The following is a 24,063-nucleotide window of genomic DNA, read 5'->3' as shown; positions in this document are numbered from 1 at the left end:
CCGCCCCTGGTGGGAATATTTACACTGTGGAAATTGGCCCCTCAGAGCAACGTGGGTCCCCCCCACCCCCCGTCCCCCATGTTCTCCTGGGACTTTGGCTTCCCTGTGAGATTCTCAGAAGCTGGTGCTGTGTCATCTCCATCTCAGGCCGAGCTCAGAACTTGGCCGACAGTGGTGCTTGGTAAGCAGGGCCGCCCTGGATGGCAGTGCGCGTTCACCGCACAATGAGCAGGCAGGGGTCGGAGTCTACCCGCATTCCTCTCTCCAGGACTTGGTGTGGGCTTTGTCCCCAGTGAGGGTCCTTTTTTCTCACTCATATAAAGAGGCTGCATGAGCCTGCTGCGGCCGGTCGTGTGAATCTGCTGCGTTGGACTCCTTGCATCTCTCATATGCTGCGGCCTTGCTGCTGCATCGCCCGTTCCCAGCCCCTGCCCACCCACCTCTTATGTCCCTCCTTTGGCCATTGCTGACCCTGTTTTATTGGAGGCAGGAGGGGCACAGCAGATGGCACAGAGGCATGCAGCCAGCTTGGCAGCAGCTCTGGGCCAGGCCCGGGATCAGCTGGTCATGTGACTTCAAGCCTAGCTGTGCAGGGAGTCAGGGTCTACCCAGCGTCAGCTGAAAACTGACACCTGGGGCAGAATGCCGGCCACAGAGGGCCCAGACCACTGGCCTCAGGTCACTGTGATGGCAGCTGCCAGGGGACGAGCTGCCCACCTTCCTTCTCACTACTGTTCCCCTCCTCCCCCCCCCCCCAGCCCAGAGATGGAGCCATCGCCCTCACCTGGCACACTTCCCTGAGCCTCACTACCTCCCTTGTAAAGGGGGTCATAAAATCTCCACTTCTGAGGAGATGACAGATTAAACTAGGTGGCCGATAACTTCTGTAATTACTCCAGAGGCTATCTAGGGACTTCACACAGTCAGAGTTAATTTCCTGAGCAGGTGCCACGAATCCATTATGTCATTTAACGCTCTCACAGACAGTGAGTGGGTATTACAACCCAGCGTGGTATTGTTGACGAGGAAACTGAGGCCCATGCAGGCTATGTGACCTACCCAGGGTCACACAGTAAGTAAGTGGCAGAAGCAAGATTAGAACCCAGGTCTAGGCGACTCCAAAGTGTATGAGCTGAGCCTTTCTGGGCTCTTGAACCCTACTGTAGTTTCACATGGGCCTCGCTTGGTGTAAGGCCAGAGCATTCTCACACCTACCCCCAGCCTGGGAGCCTCATTTTTGGTTTCTATCAGCATTTGGTGAGTGCTGGCTGCACCCCAGAGCAGTGCTGGGCACTGGGTGAATGAGGCTCTCTCGCTGCCCTCCCGGGGTTCCATGCTGCATAGGAAGCATAGAGCAGAGATGAACATTAGGTGAGGTACTCCAGCAGGCCACAGACAGAGGGCCCTGCGGTCCACCGGAGTGGGCCGTCTCAGCCAGGAGCAGGCATCAGGGAGGGCTTCTTGGAGGAGGTGACGTTTGAGATAAACCTTAGGGGGGACAGTATCTCAGAGTGGGAAGTAGAGACCATGGCATCTCAGGTGCAGGAATTACACGAACAAAGAGAAGGAGAAGGGAAAGTGAAGGAGCCCATCCAAATAGGATGAATGGTACCCCAGGAGGAAGGGAGGAAAGGGAGTTGGGAGTCCAAGGGGCTCTGAATGGATGCTAAGGGAAGGTGGGTTGTAGACTGCCCTGTGCACAGACTGCCCATGTGCTCGGGGAACATGGTTCCCTGCTGGATGGGAGCAGGAAGAGGGCGTCAGGGCCTGGGAGAGCAGAGAGGTGGGATGACCTCCTGGATGAAGGGACCTGGGGGAAGTGCTCCCATATGCTGGAGTCTGGAGATGAGGGGCGTCTGGCAGGGAAGGAGGAGGACTGGGAGAAGGCCTGTCTAGAGGAGGGGGCTCAGCCACCCAGGCTCTAGGGAGGCCACCCATGCCTCTCACAGTGCGTTAGGAGGTCTGGGCATGGTGACTGCCTCTCATCAGGTGCCCCAGCCCCTAGGCTTCTAGAGAGTGTGACCAAAAGGAGGTGATGAGTGGCATGTGATTTATTCCTCATTCTTGGTTAGTCCCCGGGGCCTTCAGAGGCGGCAGCCTTCTCCTCAGCCCTTGTGCCTGTCACCTGTGTCAGTGAGTCGCCGCTCTCCTTTCTCCTTATATGGCCAAGGAAAGGGACTTGGGGCCTTCTACCCAGTGACAGGAGCCTCCCAGGCTGGCTCGGGACACACATTCTGGAACCAGGACTCTGAGGCTCTTTGTTTACTCGGCCAGTCTTTCTTTATCTCCAGACTCTGCTCTGCTGCTGCCTGAAGTTGCCCAGAGCCAGCAGTGAGGGCTGGAGGGACAGGGAAGGCAGTGAGGGTGGGAGAGGGCAGAGGGGCGCTGACCTGGAGCTGAGGACACTGAGAAAATGGCAGTCCTGCCCTCCTTTTACAGGTGGGGAAACTGAGGATCAGAGAAGGGATGAGACTTGCCCAAAGTCATAGATCAAGGACGCGTCAGAGCTGGGTGGGAGCTGAGAGGTCCTGCCTGTCGGACAGGCTGCCTGTCTGGATGGACAGGGTCGACCCTACAGATGGGGTGTCTGCAGGCCCCGTCCACCCCCAGCAGGTCATACCCAAATGGGGGTTCTCTGGGCCCCTCAATTCACTCTCCTCACTCCTGACTGAGCTCCCTCCAGCAGGTCCTTCCCCAGGACCCTGAGGGCTCAGGGTGCTCTCCCTGCCCCTCTGAGCAGACAACACCTGAAACACGACCCCCTCCCCAAATGAAGATATGTGCAAGGTCGGGGGTATTGGCTGGATTTATCACGTTTCATTCCAATGTTTGACAGTGAGGATGTGCTTAATATTTTGGGAAAAAAAAAGCTAAAGAAAGTGGATTGTGTTTTCTTGTTTTCCCAGATTGGATTATTTTCCTAATGAAAATCAGTTTAGAAAGAAAATAAAAGCTACACTGGAATAGAATCCTGAAGGGTCTCACACTTGGCGACACCCCTTACTGTTAGATTACACACTTATGTCAGCTGGCTAACTATGTTAAGTGAGACTGAATATACTTTTGGATTTGCAAGGCGTAAGAAAAACACTTGAAAACCAAAAGAGCAAGACTATTCGACTAATTGGGTTCTCTGTGTTGCTGTGTTGTTCCTTCTACATTTACCTCCGAAGCAGCAGCTCTGGGTCTGTGCATTCTTTTCACATCTGTATTTTCACTGCGATTTGAAGTAATTCAGCCTGGAATTAACTAAGTAATTCAACCTCAGTGAGAGGACAGGCCCAGGTCACTGTTCCTTCACCCACATGCCCGTTGTGTTTCTTTACTGACCCCCCTTCTCAGGGAAAAATGAGATGAAATTAGTGAAAATGAGAGACAAAATGTATGGTGAAGAGAACACCCGTCTCCTACACAGATCAGAGTGAATTAGACTAAAGATTTGCGACAACAACCGTCTTGCTCCATGTCAGGTTGCCACGGCAGTCTGTCCTGAAAACCCAGGAGCTTCCCAGATGAGAAACAGACTGACCCAAGCATGACCTGTCTTCAGTCCCTGACAAAGTCAAACAAAGGATCAAGCCCCCGTTCTGCTCTTGCTGTGTAACTCAGGAACGTCACTTAATGTGTCCATGCCTCTGTTTCCTCATCTATAAAATGGGAATAATACTGATATCCAATGTACTAGTGTAGTGAGAGGATTTAATGTGTTGATCCTTGAACCATGTAGTATTCTCTCAATCAGAGGGAGGTGATATTTCTGTTGTTTGTTAGACTTAGTTGGTGGTGGACAGATGGGCTGGGGAGAACCGACTTCTGGGAGAGATTCTAGCTCGTGCAAGGAACAACTTTTTACCTCCTTTCTTTCTTCCCTTATTCCCCCTCTTTCTTACTTAAATTTACCTTTTTTAGTGAAGTGTAGCATATATGGTAAAGCAGATATGTCTTAAAAGGACAGCTCAGTGGATTTATACATGTATACACCTGTAATCCCCACCAAGATCAAGACAGAATGCATCCAGCAGCCCAGCAGGCTCCCTCTTGCCCCTTACCAATTGATACCCTCCTAATGCCGTCACGTCCTGCTTTCTGTCACCATAGATGAGCTTTGCCTGTTCTTAAGCTTCAGATCAATAGAATCACATGCATGTGCTCTTTTATGTCTGGCCTTTTTGCTCAACATTACGTGTGTGCACCAATTATTTATAGCTGTGTAACAAATGACCCCCAAAAAATTAGCAGCTGAAGACGATCAACACTGAGCAGACCGCCCATATTCAAATCCTGGACTGCACCTGCCTAGCTCTGTGATTCAGTGGGAATTTCTTAATACCTCTATTCTTCATGTCTGTAAGATGAAAGGTACAATAGTACATATTCCATAGGTTCCTAGTTAGCGTATGTAAGGTGCTTATGACATACAACTAGAGGCCCGGTGCACGAAATTCGTGCATGGGGTGGGGGGGGCAGGGAGGTCTCCTCAGCCCGGCCTGCAATGACACAAGTGTTCCGCACCAGGCCTGGCCAGAGGCCCTCTGTGGCTGGGTGCAAAATGCTTGTCTTGTTGCCATGGCAACGAAGCAAGCATTCTGTCAGGCTGCTCACTCTGTCTGCTCTCAGTGCCATCCCCCCTCCCCCCGGGACTGGGGGACTCCGGTGGCGCTGAGAGGACTGGGTGCCGCCTCTTTTGTGACAGAGTGAGTTAATTTGCATATTACCCTTTTATTAGAAAGGATCATTACTAACTAACAAGTATTTGAAAAATAAGTAAGAACCAGAGTTTTAGTCCTAACCTCATCCCCAATGGCCTCTCCTCTCATCTATGAGATGATCGAGGCCTTCTGGTCTCAGAGTCCCTGGAGAAAAGGGGACAGCCTGAGAATGAAGCAAGTACAAAGCTTGTTAGGATTCATACGTGTTTTCTATTTTACTCCGTAATGTAAAAATAGTGGTTTTGGTCCAAGATTAACATGCCAGGAAGATTGGCCACAATTATCTAAAAGAATCCTGTATCTTCACACACACACAGACATCTGTGTGTCTTGGGGACCACGGATGCTAGTTTGAGAATGTGGGCCTACAGGTCCTCTGAAGTCCTCCCAGCCCCGGATTAAGGCCAAGCCTTGGCTCTGTCATTAAGCAGAGGGAGCACATCTAGCTTCCATCTATATGTGAGCTCCGTTCATCTCTAAGACGGGGTGCTAGTTCCTGCCTGCCCGGCCCTCCTCCCCAGGATGTAGGGAGGTTGGATGGGGCAGTCTGCATTGGGGTGCTCTGTACTCTGAACTGAGTGACCTGAAGTGCCAGCTTTATAGAAGCAGCCCTGGCAGCCCCTCCAGTCAGGGAGGATCTGCGCTTCTGCGCTCTCTCAGACTAGCCCACCGTGAGTTTGTGCATTTGTGAGTTTGCGCAGTGCTCTCCCAGCAAGTGCCCCCAAGGGGAGGCCAGGCTTCCAGCTCAAAGGGGGGGCGGGCGGTGTGGGGTGAGATGGGCTGCCAGGCCAAGCCAGCCAGAGCGCAGGGCTGGTCTGAGTTCTCTGAGGACAGGCCAGAGCTCTTCCCAGCCCTTTCAGGAGCCTTGCCAGACAGTCTGGTGGAATTTCACCAATGGCCCTCTGCTTGCCCTAATCAGCGTCTCAGCCCCATCTGAACCCAGACGAGCTCTGGTGAACTCAGAATAACCTGGGAGGAGTTCTCCGTCAAGATTTCAACCACGGTTCCATGCTTGTCTCTTTGGATGCTGGGCTGATGTATCTTCTCAACCCTCCTATGCATTGAGCCTATTCCTGTTTCCTCCATTCAATTCAATCCTGTGACCTTGACCTTGACCTAGAGATCCTGGGTCCTGTGTGCTATCCCAGGGCTCACAGTCTAGGACAGCACCTCCACAAGAACTTTCTGTGATGATGGAAATGCTCCGTTTCTGCAGGACCAACGTGGTAGCCAGTGGCGATTGCACACTTGCCATGTGGCTAGTGCAACTGAGGAACTGAATTTTAAATTCTATTTAATTTTAATTATTTAAATTTGTAGTTTAATAAACAGTCCAATTTAAAAATGGGCAGAATATCTGAATAGACTTTTTTCCAAAGAAGACATACAGATGGCTAATGGGTACATGAAAAGATGCTCAAAATCACTAATCATCAGGGAAATACATATCAAAACCATAATGAGATATTGCCGCACACCTGGTAGAATGGCTATCATCAAAATGACAAGAAATGCCATGGGTTGGCAAGGATATGGAGAAAAAGCAACCCTTGTGTACTGTTGGTAGGAATGTAAATTGATGCAGCCACTACGGAAAACAGCATGGAGATTCCTGAAAAAAATATAAAACTGTCATATGATCCAGCAATCCCACTTCAGAGAAAACACAAACACTAATTCGAAAAGATACAATGTGTACCCTTGTGTTCACTGCAATTGACAATAGCAACACATGGAAGCAACCTAAGTGCACACCAATGGATGAATGGATAAAAAAGATGTGTGTGTGTGTGTACAATGAAATATTATTCAATCATAATAAAGAATGAAATCTTGCCATTTGCAACAACATAGATGGACCTTGAGAGCCTTATGTTAAGTGAAATAAGTCAGACAAAGACAAATACCATATGAGCTCACCTATATGTGAAATCTAAAAACAAAACACAACCAAGCTCAGATACAGAGAAAAGATTGGTAGTTCCAGGGATGGGGGTCGAGTGGGTGAAATGGGCGAAGGGGATCAAAAAGTGAGAACTTCACCCTGCCAGCGTGGCTCAGTGGTTGAACATCGACGAATGAACCAGGAAGTCATGATTTGATTCCCAGTCAGGGCACGTGCCCAGGTTTCAGGCTCTATCCCCAGCAGGGAGAAGCAGCCAATGAATGATTTGCTCTCATCATTGATGTTTCTCTCTATCACTCTCTCTCTCCCTCCCTCCCTTCCTCTTTCCCACTCTCTATCTCTCTCTTTCCCTTCCTCCCTGAAATCAATAAAATATATTTTTTAAAAAGTGAAAACTTTTAGCTATAAAACAAATAAGTCATAGAGATGTAATGTACAGCATGACTTATAGTATTAGAATTAATAATCCTACATTGCATATTCAAAAGTTTCTAAGAGTAAATCTTAAAGGGTTTTCCCTTTCTTTCATCTTTATCAGATGATCACTATAGCTTCGGGGGTAAGGGACATAACAGGCTGTAGGAAGCTGACTCTGGCATTCCCAACCCCCTGTGTGCCTTTGGGCAAATCCTTTTCCCTCTCTCAGCCTCAGTTTCTTCCTTTGTAAATTGCAGATGAGTCTAAATGACTGATTATCAAACCTGCTGTACATTGGACTCACCTGAGGAGAGTGAAAAGCCATGTACACCTGAGCCGCACTCCCAGTGATCCTGGATTAATTAGTATGGGGAACAGCCCCGGCAGCAGGACTTTTACATTTCCTTGTGACTAGATGATTTGAAGGTCCTTCTGCTCAGTCCTTCTAGGATGGGCCAGTGGAAAGATCTATTGTAGGTGTCCAGTGGCCTGGGTTCGAATCCCAGCTCATTTCCTCCTGGCTGTGACCTTTCACCTGCTCCAGACTTCCATTTCCTGCTCTGGGAGGTGGGGATAAAATCCCCGCCCACTGCTCAGGGTTTCTGGTGGGCAGAGAAGGGATAGGTGCCTTGCAAATGGAATGAGTGGTGACTATTGTTCTTTCTTGACCAAAGAGCCAGCCCCTGGGCAACAAAGTGGAAATGGAGATCGTGAGCATGTTGGAAAAAAACACAACGCTTCTGAAATTTGGCTACCACTTTACCCAGCAGGGGCCCCGGCTGCGGGCCTCCAACGCCATGATGAGCAACAACGACCTTGGTGAGTAAAAACGTGCTCCCTCCCTACCTGTCCTGGGGGGAATTTTCATGGATAACTTTCCCAGGGGGTCCTCTTGGTGAGCCTGACTCCGACTTTCACATTGGTTTCATTCGTTTTGTGTGTTTGTGCCTTGTCTCCTCGCTGGGCCCTCTAAGCTCAGCTCAGCCCAGGGCAGGCCCAGAGGGCACCCTCGGTGCTTTAGCTCCTGAAATGAAACTCGGAAGAACACAGGCTCACCGGGAGTCTCCTCTTCCGAACACCCTTCTCTGAACTCAAGAATTCTGTCAAGGTCACGGTCTGGCTCCAGCCCCAGGTCCCACAGCCCCCAACCAGCACTATTACCAAAGCCCCAAGCCTAGGAGACTTCTCTTTGTTTTTAAGATAAGAGTTGAAAATGTTGACTTCATAGTAAACAGGTTACAGTAATTGAATCTCAGTTAAAGGTATAGTTTGTCTGTTCTTAAAAGAGAATGTCACAATCTTTCTTGTGAGCAAACACCCAATAAGTCAGTTGAATGAAAAGTGACATCAATCACTGACTTTTCCAGATGCCAGTTGTTCCCAAGCTCTGTGTATAGTTACTTCTGTGTGTTCCTGCTGGCTGTTAAAGGAACTTGATACAGTGTCCCAAAAAGAGTGGGTCTGATAAGGCTATAGGAAAAGTGGAGGAAAAAATAACCAGGAAAAGGAGTAGGCCTAATACGCTAACATATTTGATTATTATATTTAGCCATGAGTTTGCTAGAGACAAGGCAGGAAGAAGAAAATCCAAATTATGTTATTCTTATTACAGACGAGACGGAAGCATGATGAGTTAAAAAAAAAAAAAAGTTGCTTTCTGAAATTGAATTATGAAATACGTTGTCTAAAGGGCAATGTATTCAGTGAGTTTTTTCATCAAATGCAAACCTGCTTTACATGTGGCTTTTGTTAAAGTTGCTTTCTGAAATTGAATTATGAAATACGTTTTCTAAAGGGCAATGTATTCAGTGAGTTTTTTCATCAAATTCAAACTTGCTTTACATGTGGCTTTTGTTGCTTGTTTTGTTTTTAACACTCAGTGAAATACAAAGAGCCTGATTCTAAAGCACATGGCGATGAACCTGAGGCGAGGTTAGTGCCTGGAGATGAGTGTGTAGGTGAGTGTGCACAAGGCAGGCACTCACAGAACCTCTGCCTAGATAACCTCAGAGCCACACACACTGCAGATTGAGTGAGTCAACTCAACAAACACCTGGTCAAGGCCCTATAGGCCCTGGGTGTTGACGATGCAGGTTCTTGCTCTTAAAGATATCACAGCCCAGAGGCTACTTGCCACTTTTTCTAGAGCTGCAGGTCCAGGAAAGTCCATAAAGCAAACAAAAAAAATGCAGCCAGTGTCCCGGTTTATCTGAAGTGCCCTGATTGGAAATAAAATAAGAACTGACACTAGTAACTAAGAATTGCGATTATGATGGTGCCACAGTGTTGAGGGAGGCCATCCACCTAAATTCTGTTGGCCCAGCAGTGAGCTGGCTTCAGAAGGAGCACCGCAAGCCTTCCGTTCTGTTGTGCTATGCAATAGCCTCCCGGTTCCCCTCCCAGCCTAGGTTGAACTTCCTGTGTGCCCCTCGGTGCCTCTCCCAGGGCTAATCCAGCTAGGGTCTTCCAGTAGCAAGATGGTCTGGAGGTCTTTGTTTTTTTCTGGGGAAGGAAGGTTCCAGATGACTAGAGATCAGGGTTGCTGCAGGGAAGGTGGGGTAGTGGGTGGGGGTGGGGTGAGACACCAAAATCAGCTGGAGGTGTAATGAAATGCCCTGAAGGACACTCCCAGTCCTGAGAGTCTGTGATTCCAAAATCCAGGCCCAACTCCTAGCACCAGGGATCTCTTGAGGTTGTGGCAGGACTCGAGAGTGCCTGAGCTGGACGGACTTCAGGCCCATCCCTCCATTTCCCTGCGGAGAAAGTGAAGCCTGGGTCAGGCTGCCCTTCTAGGCAGTGGCTCAGTCAAGTCACACCCGTGGTTAGTGAGCGCATGCTCAGTGACGTGAGGGGCAACAGAAACACTAGTTCCCTGACTCAGGAACCTTTATACCTTTTAGGGGAGAAAAGACTCAAAGATGTGCCTAAAAATTCAAGCGTGCCTGCATACTGTATCCAAGTAAAATGAGGACATGATTTGTGAGGACAAAGGCCAGTTAAACAAAGCATCCTGGTTGGGGTGGGCCTTCAGCCAGCCTGGAAAGGAAGAGAGAGGTTGTGGGGGAGGCCAGGAGGCGTCCTGATGGGGTGCTAGCCCAGGAGGCGTTCCTGATGGGGTGCTAGCCTAGGCAAAGGCGAGGTGGTAGGACCCAGTGTGCAGGACAGGAGAGACGAAAGACTTAAGAGGACTGAGGAACTAGTATGGGGAATTGGACCTAGAACCAAAAATAGGATGCCCTAACTGGTTTGGCTCAATGGATAGAGCATCGACCTGCGGACTCAAGGCTCCCAGGTTCAATTCCGGTCAAGGGCATGTATCTTGGTTGTGGGCACATACCCAGTAGCGAGTGTGCAGGAGGCAGCTGATCAATGTTTCTCTCTCGTTGATGTTTCTAACTCCCTACCCCTCTCCCTTCTTCTCTGTAAAAAATCAATAAAATAAATTAAAAAAAAAAAAGAAAATAGGAACTCACAGAGAAGGGAGGAAGTGCGTTTCAAGCAGAGGGAACGGCATGGGCAAAGGCAGGATGATGGGCAGGTATGCGAGGTGTTCACAAGGAATGGGACTCAGTAAAGGTGGGGAGGCTGTGAGCCAAAGGCCTTTAATGCCAACCTAAGGACTTTGGTGATGAAAGCAGGTGGGGAGCGGGACTGTGGCAGTTTCCTGGGCAGGAGTGACAGGTGATAAACGTGGGCCTCTGGGTTCCCCCGGAGACTGTGCAGCCCTCCCCTCGTGGTCTCCCACAGGAGGAACCAGAGCAGCATCGGTTCAGCGATTACACACAGCAGGCAGAGCGCTAGTTGGTGATGTAGGATTTCTAGCTTTGAAAGCAAATTTGTGGTCATCTGCTAATTTTGGTAAAAGAAATGCTTCTGATTCTGACAGTGCATCAGAAGAAGGGAGATCGTTCTTTAACAAAGGATTCTGTGAGAAAGAAATCCTTGCTTTCCAGCACAGTCCCTCATCTCGCCCGAGTTGCTCCGATGAAGCAGACAGCCTTCTGTGTTTTCCAGCTGAATATTTTTATCATAAAATATTTCCTGTGGGCCTCACCCAGCCGCTGTGGTTGTGAGCAGTGTTTGAGCCCCTCCGGTCTCCTCTCGCTGTGACCTGCTCTGTGCCGGCTCCCGGCTCCCAGCCTATGGCTTGGGCAGGTGGGCTCCTCCTGGGGGGATATCAGTCCCCAAGGCCATGGGTCAGCCAGAGCCCCTTCAGACAGGCAGCCTGCCTGGGACCCTTCCCACCCTGTGTTCTGTGGGAGAGAGCAGGGACCTGGGCATGGCGGCATCTGGGAGGAGCCGCGGATCCCCCGCTACGTTTTCCCATGGTGATCTCAGATGAGTCCTATCTCCACACTGTTTATAGCTCAGACCTAGGCTAAGCCTGGCTGTCAGGTCCTGTGGCCCCACCCCATAACCAAGAAACAGAATTTCCGGAGGATGAGGCCCAGAAATCAGGATTTGAAAAAGATTCCCAGGTGATTCTAACGTGCAGCCAAGGTTGAGAACCACTGCCCTAAAACCATCTCAGAAAAGGCACTACTTTCCTCGCAGCCATTCAAACCAGAAATCTTGGCCTCTCTCTGTGCACAGCCCCACCCCAGCCAGTCACCTCCTCGCCACCCCTGTGGGGCTGCCTTATGTCAAATCCTCATCACACGTACCTGGTCCTCCGGGGCTGGCGTCGGGCACAGTGCTCATCCCGAGCCTCATCCTGCCAGGATTCCTTCGGGCTCTGCTTAGACCCCTTTCAGGGCTCCCAGTGCTTCAGCCTAAACTCCCTGACATGGCTCACAAGTCCCTTAACAACGTAGTTGATACTTACATGGTGCCCGCTGTGTGCCAGGCACTGCTGTGCACACTCCTGTCTTGCTCCCACAGGCTGCCAGCAACCAGCTGAGGCAGGTGCTATTGTTACCCCCATTCTGTGCTAAGGAAAGGAGGCCTAGAGAGTAGTAAGGTACCCGCAGTGGGCAGAAGTGGGCTTCAAACTGGCAGTCCAGCCCTTGAACCTGTGCTCTCCACCTCCTCTCGGGGTGAGGCCCTGCCAGACTCATCTCTTGACACCCCTGATGAGCCATCCTCTTGCCATATTAGTACCAACCCTTCCAGGTAGCTAGAATGCCTCTGAGTGACTCAAGCAAAAGCATCCCTATAGAGGGCCTTTACTCCTAATGTTCCTGCTCCCTTCCCACCATCTACCCCTTTATCCTGTAAGATTCAGCAGAATGTCACCTGCCCATCCTCAGAGGATCTGACCACTTTGTGCATTGTGCCTCATACTTAATAGAGACCTGCCAGGGTACCTGTAATAGTTTATCAGACTTACTCTTGGTATATCTTGGTCCCCTGTTAAGCACTATCTTTAGTTCTGATTCTTGTGCTTGGGACGCAATAGCACTGAGTAAGTGCTGTTGTGTATATAAATGCATGTAAATGCTCCCCAAAGACGTGATGGAGGTGTCCAAGCCTGGCGGGAAGTGATGGAGGGAGCTCAAGCCACCACGGAGGTCGGTCCAGATGACTCAAGATTCCTTCTGGCTCTGATAAACGAGTCTCGTGATGTTGCAATGATAAGCAACACAGAGCATTTTGCTTTAGTGGAAGTAAAAAGCAGATTGAATGGAAGGTGGATATTGGGAGACCCAGCTTCTACTCCCAGTTCTGTCACTTATTCTCGTGACTTGGAGCATGTTATTCCCTCTCTTGGCCTCAATTTCCTTAAAATGGGGGGAAAGAATATTGAGTAAGTGGGTGCCTCCCCCTCTCCTCACCCAGTCCCTGCGACATCAGTGCAGGGGAACTTAGGACAGACCCAGCCCAGTGTACGCAGTGAGGGCATGTAGTGGGGAAAGGAACACGGAAGGCATCCCTTTCTATACCCGGAGCTTGGGCTGGGGACCAGGTTCCAGTCCTGACTCTACCACCAGCTTTCAGGATCCTGGCTCTTTTTTTGTCCAGGGGAATGGAGCTAATGTCCTGTGAGAACCAGATGAGCTGTTGATATGTAAAACCCATATGGAGGGCTTGAGTGGTACTGAGAGAGGCGCTGGACTGAGGCACAAGCCTTGGTTCTCTCTGGTACCAGCTGTGGTGCTTTGAGCAGGAAGTGTACCCTCTCTCTGCCCTTCTTTCCTTGTCCATAACACGGAAATGGTAACAACACTGACATTCCAGAATTGTGGAGGGGCTGCAATGAGGTGTTGCATGCAAAAGAGGTGTAAAGAGGCTGCCCTGCCAGGCATGCTTGCACAGGTAACATGGACATGCCTAAAGGTCTGTTCTCATAACCAGGGATGGGGAACCTTTTTTCTGCCAAGGGCCATTTGGATATTTATGACATCATTCAAGGGCCATACAGAATTATCAACTTAAAAATTAGGCTGCTATACTTGGTCAGACATTTAATTGACTCATTCCTAGTGCCTTGGCAGGGTCGGATCAAATGATTTCATGGGCCTTATATGGCCCACGGGCCAGACGTTCCCCACCCCTGAATCATAACCCTTTGGTCACCTCAGGTGAGCCTCTTCTACTCTTAGGGTTTTTGTTGCTCCACATCTAACCCAAGCTGTTGGACATTCTGATAGTTCCATTGTTTTCTCATCAGGAGATTGCCCATTGATTTGCATTTATTATTCTCCAGATGGGGGCAAAGGGGTGTGCAGGAGCTCAGGCACCAGCTGAACTCTGGGCCCCATACTGGGTGCCCTGTGCCCCATGCCCCTCCCCCAGCTCCCAGCCACAACCCGAGTACCACACCTTCCAAGGTGGTTCTGCTATTCAGGCTCCCTGTTTGCACAAGCTGATTCGGTTCTTGTTGCAGCTCCTATTCATCCATCTGTTGGCTGCAGGTCTACCGGCTCGGCTCGCGAACTGGAGGACATCTAAGTATAGACAGTCCTTTTTCCTCCGCTTCCTGTCTGCCACACCAGCAGCCCCCTGACGGCCACCTTCCAGCTCTACAGACTTCTTCCTCTCGTGGCTGATCTAGCTTGCTGCTTGGTCTTCATCTGCAGACACTTAATTCATTTCAGAACACTCTCCCTTGTTACAACCAAGGGAACCCTGTTCCCTGTCCCATGGTCCTATAAGCTAATGCCTCCAGCCTGCAACCTCCTGGCTAGTGTTTTCTTCTTTCTTCTTTATGGCTTTTAACTACTTTGTTCTGTGATTGCGTTTGAGCTTATGTTTTGCGTCTGGGAAAATGTCAGGGTTAACCCTGAGGGGACAGATAATGCAGGGGAATCATCGTGTAGACACTGTTGTTTACATAGGCAGGAGGGAGGCCAGGAACTCTGAGAAAGCCAAGGGATATGTATGCAGCAGTTAAGACCCTAGTCTTACTTACTAAGGAGACTGACTTAACTCTTATCTGAAGTGGACTAAGGATCTTCGCCGCAGGGCCTCTGTACGTAAAGTGAAAGCAGTGGAGCTGGATAAAGGCGTTTTATACCTGTAGGTCAGCGACTTAGAAGTAATTTATGAATGAATCTACATTACCACAGACCCTCATCGGTGAACGCTGACAAGTGGGAGGGCCGTTACACGACCACACATAACTACCCTTTAGAAACAACTGGCTTCAGATTCTGCTAACCAAAGCGTTAGCGAGAAGCTCACAGCGCTTTCTGAGCCACAGAGGTGGTTCCTGGTGCACAGGGACAACTGGCTTACATCTCATCTCCCTTCCTTTCCAGTGAGGAAGAGGAGGCTCGCAGACTTGACTGGGCCCATCATTCCCAAGTGCCGGAGTGGAGTCTAGTGTGTGGCCGTGATGACCACGCCTCTGAACTGGACACATTCTACTGATAATCTGTGCTCTGCAGTGGAAGCCAGAAGGCAGAATGTCGGCACAAACCCTTTTGTGGTTCAGTTCTTTATGCACAAAGGCTTTAGAATAACTAGTGGTTACAGTTGAAATTTTATAAATTATGGTTAATGTGAAGTTTTTCTTTAGTCACAGAAGTTCAGTCTGGTTATTGTTTAAAAACTAAGAAGCCCCTGGACCGGCAGATCTTCCTGAAGATGACGTTACAGCAGCAGTGACTTAGCTGAGAGCCTGTTTTTGGTGGCCTTGCTATATGGCGTTTCAGGTGTATTGACTATGCTTAATGCACGAACAAACAGCACACTCTTCGCACGGTGTAGAAGCATTATACAATACTTTATTACAAATTCGATCTTAGCTATTTAGCCAGCAGAAAAGGTTTTTTATTAACCCTCCTTTAAATTGAAGAACCTCAAGATTAAAGTTGCCAAATTGATTGATGGATCAAGAACACAATTTTTCCCCCCCAAGACAGACAGAAAGACTAAAGCCACTGAACTCTGCCAGGAATCAAAGAACACAAGATTCCTTTTGCTGGATATGAGGAAATTCCAAGTTTCAAAAACCATCCTGTCTTTACCAATCCCAGGCAACAAACAGCTCCTGGAGTGTTCTTTATGGCATCTGGGGTTTATTTACAATTTAATATCGGAGTCAGAAAGAATTTTTTCCTTTATTGAATGCTAACCTTATGATGGATATGAAAACCTGTGGCCAAATACTTGAAAACACCTTTCTATATTGCACAGTGGGCTAATGGCTTACTTGAAGTCAAATGTTAGAGGGATAAATTTCCAGTCTATGCTGACAGACTTGCAACTACCTGTGGCAGCACTTACTAGACACCTCACTGTTAATCTTAATTAAAAAGTTAAGCCTCAGAAGCCAACGGGGAAGACCCAGATAGTAATGAATTAGGAAACCCTGGCCAAACTATCCCAGGATGGTGATTCTGAAAACGTAATTTTGGTATCTCTGCCGCATCCTTTTAACATCATGGCACTTCTTGGGATCCAGCAAAAAAGTGAAGCCACAATGCCCTTGTGCCTTTTAACATACCACAGTGCCAGTCGAGCTAGTATTTCTGTTGCTTGGGAAGTTACATTCATGAGTGATAGGACAAATCTCCTGATAAAGGCCACGCCAAAGAGCTGACGAGCAGACTGCTGCAGAGCACTGAGCAGAGAGGCTTTTGACGAGAAAGGAAAAGTCTTGCACACTGAATTGTAATGCCGTGGACGGTGCAGGGTAACCAGAGGTGGCCCTCTGTGGAAGAGTGTCTACGAGGCTGCAGATGGGCCCAGGAGTGGCACCACCGGCTTCTCCTTGAAACACAATTGCAGCTGTATTCTGCATCACTGGAAACTGCAATGTAACATTAAATCTGTTGGTCTATGAATGACTGCGTATGTGTTTCTTGGGACCTGTGTGACAGGGACACGCACCCGACAAGGCCGGGAAACCACGGCAGTGCTGGATGACCTCACTCAGAATGTCTTGTATCCCAAGGCACTTGTGTAAAAACTGCCCATATTTGTCATCAAGCTAATCTGAATCCCTCAAAGAAAATACTTAAAAGCAAAGTGTGGTGGATACTAGGGAAAACAGATTATTAGGGGAAAATCTCTGTTAAAAACCAAATCAATAAAAAATGAAGGTGAGCCACATCTTTATGACCATCTGTTCCATCAGTAGAGCTGTTGGTTTAGACCAGAAGGTGGCAATTTTTTCTGTAAAGGACCAGATAATATAGATTTGCAAGCCATAACTTTTCTGCTGTAAATACTTAATTCTGTCTTAAATCATATGTAAAAAAAAAAAAATGGGTGTGGTTATCCCAATGAAGTTTTATTTAAAAAAGCAAGAGGTGGGCCAGATCCTGGTCTAGTGCAGGGTAACAGAGATGAGGTGAGGGTTGGGGTGGATGGCAGGTGACTAATGGGATTTGTTCCAAGGAGTCTACTTCCAGGGTCACAGCTTTCACACTTTTATCATCAGGACAGACAGGTATGATGATAAGAAAAATGACTGCTACCAGCCCTGACACCTGGCACAGAAAAGGCATGACCTGGTTGCCAGGCTCAAGGCTCTTTTCCTCAGCTGCTATGGGATCCCACAGCTCACCTTTTTCTGTGCTCTAGCATCTTCTGAGTCAGAATGTCTCAGGTAAGTGGTCAGCACCAACTCCCTCTTCTCTCCTCTTATGAAGTACTAGAGGCCCGGTGCACGAATTCGTGCACCAGTGGGGTCCCTCGGCCTAGCCTGCAGGATCAGGCCAAAACCGGCTCTCCAACATCCCCTGAGGGGTCCTGGATTGCAATAGGGCACAGGCCAGGCCAAGGGACCCACCGGTGCACAATCAGGGCTGGTGAGGGATGCAGGAGGTTGGCCAGCCAGGGAGGGACTGTGGGAGGGCTCCACGGCATGTCCAGCCCATCTCACTCAGTCCCCATTGACCAGACTCCAGCAGCAAGCTAACCTACCGGTTGGAATGTCTGCCACCTGGTGGTCAATGCACGTCATAGCGAGTGGTTGAGCAGACTTAGCAGATCATTAGCATATTATGCTTTGATTGGTTGAACAGCCGCCCGGACCACCAGATACTTAGCATATTAGGCTTTTATTATATAGGATAAGTGGCCAATAAGTGACCAGTGTGCCATGGTGTCATTGGCCAGCACCCAAGTTCCCCATTTCTCTGTTGCTGCAGCCTGGCTATTTCCGAATACATGGCTGCTTCAAACCTAACTTTGTGAAGCCTCAGGGAAATGTTGCCGGTGCCGCTCACACAAGCAGGGCCCGTCCTCAGCAACATCAAGTCTTGGCTCCGGGCTCAGGGGGGGTGGCGCCTGCTGTGAAAGCTCACTGGGTATGCGTGGCCGTCGGGCTGTACAGTCACATTCCTCTTTAAAGCTGTGCTGGGCAGGGCTTGAAGCCGGCCTGCTCCCTTTGTCTTGACATGTGACACAACAGGCTGTTAGTCCTTGTCCTTGACAGGCGGGGCAGGTCAAGACGAGCTGACGGCACTGGGGAGTGGAGCAGAGTTTATATTGGTCCCATGGGGCTCCACAGTATGAACATTCTGGGGACAGAAGAACAATCTTTGTTATAAACACACACATACGCACATGCACTTCTCCAGTTCCTAAATATAACTCTTAGCTCATTAGAATTGAATATATCCTGTTGCATCCGGGGAAGATTTCTAAATAGTAAGTAAGTCTCCTATCTTCTAACAAAAAACACTCCTCATCCCCTTTTTGGGGGGAGAGGTTGCTTCTGGAAATTGTCTTTCTGATTCCAGCATTCACCGATCCACTTTTCCTTTTCCCATTTAAAAACAAATACTAATAGGAATGCTTCTCTCTTTCATTAACTATTTCAAAGCTAGCCAACCACCCTCTTGTTCAACGGTCTTTTTCCTTTAGATCCCTCCCTTTTTCACTGGGAGACAACATACCTGAATGCAGATGATCCCACATCTCAACTCAGCTCTGCATCCCTCTTCCCCAGGCCTGAGGTTCTCCTGCTGTTTGTTGCTAACAGACACTTGCCACTGGGATTCCTAAAACTCATACTTATCTACTTTCTCAGCGGGTTTTTTCCTGCTGGCTTCTGTTACCATCGGTACCATCCTTCTTCAAGTCTCTTTACCTAGCTTATCTAAGTTACCTTTAGGCCTTCTCTCTTCCCTTTATACTCCACCTAACTCCAAAACAGATGTGCAATAACTTTCAATAACAGACACAAATACAAGACTATCCAAAACAATTAAAGATTAAGAAGGAAAGAGAACGATCCAACTCATATTTTATTTATTATCCGAGTAGTCATGCAATCTCAGTCTCTGATCCCCACTCTAGAAAACTGCAATAGCCACTAGGGATGTCTGCCCGTGACCTTTCCTGCTCAAGACTGTGGCATCAAGAGCCCTTTTCCTAAAGGACTATTTCCATTCTTCACGGACTGCCTTCATTTGGTACCACATTTTAGTGTGGACTCAAAACTAGTCAAACCACACATTTCCTGTCAGCACCGCTACCTGTGGCCACCTCTGCCTCTGGCCTTGGCCCTAGGTTCAGCTCCCACCTTGGAATGCCCCACCCACCATGCAAAAGTGCAAGACCACATGTGTCCACAGACCATCTAAACTAGGGGAATCTTTTTCTGTGTGCCATAGATTTACTTGTCAGTCTAGTGAAGACTATGAACTCTTAGAAATATATGTTTTTAAATGCATAAAATAAACTACCTATGATTACAAAGGACACCAATTATATAGAAATACAAAATATTAAAATATTTTTTAAAATCTGGAATATAATAAGATATTAGCACATTAAATAATAAAAATTAGTGATGGGCCTAATAGCTATTTCCATTTGGAAGCAATGATGAACAAATGCGATTTTGAGATATAGGTAGCAACTGTAATCTATGAAAATACTGATTTCTACTGAAGTCACAGGTACATCTAGTACTACTGATTTGTTGCTTGTATTCATAATTGATGGTAGTGTTACATTTAGTGAGAGGTTATGAAAATAAATTACTAATTCCTATCCAAATTCACAGAATTCCTGAATTCTACATATTGACCCCAGGTGTGAAGAACCCTGATTTAGCCTATTAGTTCATCACCGAGCAGGCAGAGAGAGCAAGGGACATTATCTCCATTTTTAGGACTTATCTAACGAGTAAATGGTGAAGCCAGGATCCCAACATAGGCCTCCTGACTCTGCTGTACCTCTACATCTCCAACTCTGTTGGGCAGTGGTGGTGCCACGCATGCCTTCTCCCTGTTTTATTCTTCACAGAATCAGTGCTGGCCTGCCTTCCTGCATGGTTCACACAGAGAGTGTGCTTGATCGTGAGTTTAGGTTCTAGGCTTGTGCTGACTTACCTGACACTATGTCACTGTTGTAGGACAAAGCATAACGCTCATCGAAAACAAACAATTTCCCTTTGTAAAAACCGTCAGGAAACTCCTCCAGGTACTTGTGGATGCCACCCTTGAGCTGGAACACTTCCTTGCACACTCCCTATGTGTGGAAAAACAGCAGGAGATTCAGGAGACAAGCAGAGGCCAGGAAGAAGCTCCACAGAGGAGTGGCACGTGGTGAGGATGCCCAATGTTGGCTCCTGGCTCCCACTGCAGGACACTGAGAAACTGCTGACCAAGGGTGCAAGGAAGCAACTGGCCAGATCTTGCTTACGGGAGGGGGGTCAGGGGAGGGAAGATGGGTGATGATAGCAGTCAGGGCCTTCACTCTCTAGATTGTGGAAGCTCAACTATTTTTGCCACCCCCTAAATATAGAAAGACACCTGTTGGGACATGTAATGTTACTGAATTTGCTCTTCTCAGGATCAAGCAAAAGTATTAGGCAAAGGGAAACGTTAATAAATCTTTCCCATTTGTACCTGATGAGTTTCTAAGACTACTGAGTGTTTTTCACATCTTAAGATTTAAGAACTTCATATTTTGTACTTATAAACTCTAAGCTTGATGGCCAGGATGGGAGAGGGAATGAAGGGGGGCAGGGGGAGCTCCACACATGCTGTGGATGATGCCTTCTTCACAGCCAGGCCTGTGGTGCCCCAAGGAGGGTGACTCACCTTGGCTTTGAGGTAAGCGGAACCCCGCTCACAACGGATGCCCCCAGTGCAATACATCAGTACCCTCTTCTCTCTGAAAAGTTCTAGATTTCTGTCAACGTAGCTAGGGAAGTAACTGAATTTCCTGATGTCTGGGGCTAAGCAGCCCTGGAAGCGTCCCTACAATGTGGGACAGAAGGAAAATGATTAAAAAAAGTATACCTGGTATGCTTTTTTCTGTCCCCCTCCTTCTCCCCTCCCCCACCCCCTTCCTTGGCAAGGAAACACCAGCTAGTTGCTGTTCTCATCACACACTCTGAACCTTTCAACTTTAAGATCTGGAACTTAAGAGACATGGCTGGCAAACTGTGAGTCACCTTCCCAGTCTTCAGGGGAACTGGAGAGGCTGCCCAAAGTGAAGTTTATAAGATCCTTGACATGTGTCGAGGGTAGGCACCTGGGATCCAGGACACACATTATTTGCCAATATGTCTGTAACTCATATTTTCTTAGGTTTTCTCATCAGATCCTGAGTTGGAAGGCTTGGGGTTTTCTCTGAGGCTGCTAGCAGTGGGAAGAGATCCATGTGACTTGACCTCTGATGGCACACACATGTTTCCTTGGGGAACATGCCATACCGTGGGGACTCAATTCTGGTTCTTACTATTTTGCTTTCATAGAAGTTTCTGCAGTCCAGGAGGATAGTATCACTTTGTTCTTGATTTGCCTGAGACAAAAACTTTTCTACTTCTTTATGAAATTCACCCGGGGACAAATGGATTCCTAAAATCAAACCAAAAAATTAGTTGATAAACTATTTACAAGTAAGAATTGCACTCTTCCAAAACTGCTATCTTTAAAGAGAAAACGACTTCTTGCCAAACCGTCATCAAGAATAAGTAAGGTCCTTCTGAGGGGGAGTTTCCAAAAAGAAGACCAATTTAAGCATTAAATGACCCAAATGTTAGCCACCCCACAGTTATTTATGGAAGGATTCATCACAACTCTAGCTGACAGATGTGTCTAACTTTCACATCTGTCTCTCTATTGTTTTGTCCTTCTAAAAGCAAGCATACCAGGCTTCTTGTAGGAGATCTTATTGGGACTGATCCCCATAGGCACAATTTCTTCAAATACACCAACACGCAACTCGGGGAAACAGCATGCTCCTCCTTTGCTGGTCTAGCCAATGAGAAACAAAGCAGATAATAATGCTGAATTTTCTGGAACAGTCTAGGCCGTAATTCCCATTTCCCATTAAAACAGGTTTTCTAATTTGAGACTTCTTAATACTACAGCTATGGTATTATTATAAAAGAATTCTTATATTTGGTACTTATTTACCGCATATCTACCATGTTCAGAAATGTTACACTGAAAAGGTGTTTCTATAGCAATAAGCATTTAAAATTGAAACACCACTGAGCAATTTCACCAGGTAAGATTAGGTCACAGCTTTTGTCCTGGAGCAATGACCTCTCTTTACCTATCACCACAGCATTAACTCCCAAGGTATTTCCCACCACCTTTATCACCTGAGCTGTAAGAGCAACCTCGTTCCCTGTGTGAAGTGCTGATCTGATCATTCCAGGTTTACCGACATAGCCAGGCAGTCTCCCAAATAAGCAAACATGTCTAAGTTTCAGAATTTAGACCAGCCGTGGGCAAACTACGGCCTGTGGGCCGGATCCGGCCCGTTTGAAATGAATAAAACTAAAAAAAAAAAAAAGACCGTACCCTTTTATGTAATGATGTTTACTTTGAATTTATATTAGTTCACACAAACACTCCATCCATGCTTTTGTTCCGGCCCTCCGGTCCAGTTTAAGAACCCATTGTGGCCCTCCAGTCAAAAGTTTGCCCACCCCTGATTTAGATCATTGTCAACTGTGTCAACCTTATTCTTTAGGAAGGGAGACTGAGGTCCAGAGAGGGCACTAACTTGTCCAAGACCACATGGCGACTCAGTGGAAGATGTGGAACCATCACGTCCTTCCCACACACTGCCTTGTCACCTGGCAATGGGGAAGGGTAGTTGTCTGGCACTGCGTATTTCTCATATTGCCCTCTCTTCATACCTACAGCAGGAAGAGGCAACGAGGCACGGCTCTAGAGCCATTTCCTTTTCAATGTCTCTTACCTTAAAATCATCCTCACAGAGATAATCCTTAAACAATGGGCAGGAAAGCATGACTTCCACATAGAGTCTGGTGGCCAATTTGCTTCCGCCCACTGTCCCGTTGATTCCTTCTGTAGCAATTCGCACCTGAGACACAGATGGTGAGAGAAAGGGAATGCAGTTTAAATCTTCCCAGGGCAGAACAGGCTCAAGTGTATCAGTGAATTGAACAGGAAACGCAGACACTGCTGTGGACACCAAAGTGTTACCACAAAGATACCTGTGTTTTCTAAAATGGCACTTCCTAAGTTCAGATAAGGTACTTGGTTAATGTGTGCTGAATAAAGAGCATGAAATTAATGAGACTACTGAAAAGCCCCATTTGCTATGGAGCTCCAGTTGTCCAATGGCCAGAGAACCACGTTTTGAGTTTAATCCAGGTCAGCAGATCTAGAATCAAGATTCAGTTTTGCCACTTCCTTGCAAAGTGCCCTGAGAAAATTATTTTACTTCTCTGAACCTGTTTCTTCATCTTGCTAAAACAGGGAAAAAAGAGAATAAACAATGAAAACCACTGCTGGAGAGATTCCCCAAGTTCTAAAGCACAGAGCACACCTGAGGACTGGGAATGGGAGTGAATGCATCTCTGCATGGTGTTTGGGGAAAGCCCACCGTTGCAAACGCACCCACTGGAATACAGAGTTGCAGGAGTGTGTGTCTGTTCTGTTCACTGTTGCATAACCAGTGCCTAGAACACCTGCCTCATAGTAGGCATTCACTATGTATCTGTTGAACAAATGAATGTGTATGCACATCTGAGGTTTTCTGGCTTCTCAAATCTGTACTCATTGAAGTGCTTCACTGGTTACCAGACATTAGAGCTTGGATTAGGACCCCTGCCTTAAGAGGTCACTAAAGTTAGCTGTTGTGGTGCGACAAAATCCTTGGATGAGTTTAAAGATGGATCATCTTTAGAGGGTGCTGAGCTCTCTAGAGAAAAGTGCTAGAGAGAAAGTGCAACACTTATATCATGGTATTCTCTGGAGAGGTAACTTAAGGTCCTACAATGTTACTACTACCTGTATACCAATGGTACCTCCCAATGCATTACTTAGAATTTAAAAATTTTCAAAGGCTCCCCTTTTTCAGGGCCCAGAGGTGATACTTCATTGGCTGAGACACTTGATTCAATTCTTTCAGGGCATGGATATAAATGGGATTCATTTCACAAGCCCATGCCAGCTCACTAGAAGGGGCTGTGCAGAGTCCCATGATGAGCATTCTGAGTCACATCCAGTCCTTGAGAGAGTACTGGAGCCGAGTGAAGCCTTTCTCGGCCAGGAGAAGAGAGTCGGAAGTACACGCCATCTGCACAGACTATTATACCGATTAACAGCTTTTATATGTATATATATATACATATATATGTATATATATATACACACTTATATTTATATATATACTTATATATATACTTATACTTAT

At 47.5% G+C, this 24,063-nt stretch overlaps 2 protein-coding genes across 12 annotated transcripts in view; one reads left to right on the top strand and one right to left on the bottom strand.

Annotated features, from left to right (window-relative positions):
* The window catches only part of TMOD1 (tropomodulin 1), an 83,864-nt gene that overhangs the window by 50,706 nt on the left and 9,095 nt on the right, over positions 1–24,063 (top strand). For 6 of the 9 annotated variants that reach the window (XM_015560500.1, XM_015560502.1, XM_015560496.1 and 3 more), the window contains 2 exons: positions 7,707–7,851; positions 16,862–17,114. In XM_015560500.1, coding sequence (XP_015415986.1) covers positions 7,707–7,851; positions 16,862–17,004 — 288 coding nt within the window. In that variant the 3' untranslated portion in view covers positions 17,005–17,114. Of the gene's footprint in view, positions 1–7,706; positions 7,852–14,732; positions 16,263–16,861; positions 17,117–24,063 lie in introns of those variants that run through there. The other 3 variants (XM_015560497.1, XM_015560498.1, XM_006758450.2) reach the window with 3 other exon arrangements.
* The window catches only part of TSTD2 (thiosulfate sulfurtransferase (rhodanese)-like domain containing 2), a 16,881-nt gene continuing 10,285 nt past the window's right edge, over positions 17,468–24,063 (bottom strand). For all 3 annotated transcript variants that reach the window (XM_006758446.2, XM_006758447.2, XM_015560495.1), the window contains exons 5-10: positions 22,600–22,725; positions 21,536–21,641; positions 21,124–21,242; positions 20,481–20,639; positions 19,767–19,905; positions 17,468–17,945 (exon numbers count right to left, since the gene is read on the bottom strand). In XM_006758446.2, coding sequence (XP_006758509.1) covers positions 17,608–17,945; positions 19,767–19,905; positions 20,481–20,639; positions 21,124–21,242; positions 21,536–21,641; positions 22,600–22,725 — 987 coding nt within the window. In that variant the 3' untranslated portion in view covers positions 17,468–17,607. The remainder of the gene's footprint in view (positions 17,946–19,766; positions 19,906–20,480; positions 20,640–21,123; positions 21,243–21,535; positions 21,642–22,599; positions 22,726–24,063) is intronic.

Source organism: Myotis davidii, unplaced genomic scaffold (genome assembly GCF_000327345.1).
Source record: "Myotis davidii unplaced genomic scaffold, ASM32734v1 scaffold534, whole genome shotgun sequence".
Taxonomy (NCBI): Eukaryota; Metazoa; Chordata; class Mammalia; order Chiroptera; family Vespertilionidae; genus Myotis; species Myotis davidii.
Note: the sequence above shows the minus strand (reverse complement) of the source record. Positions and strands in the feature narration are given on the sequence as shown.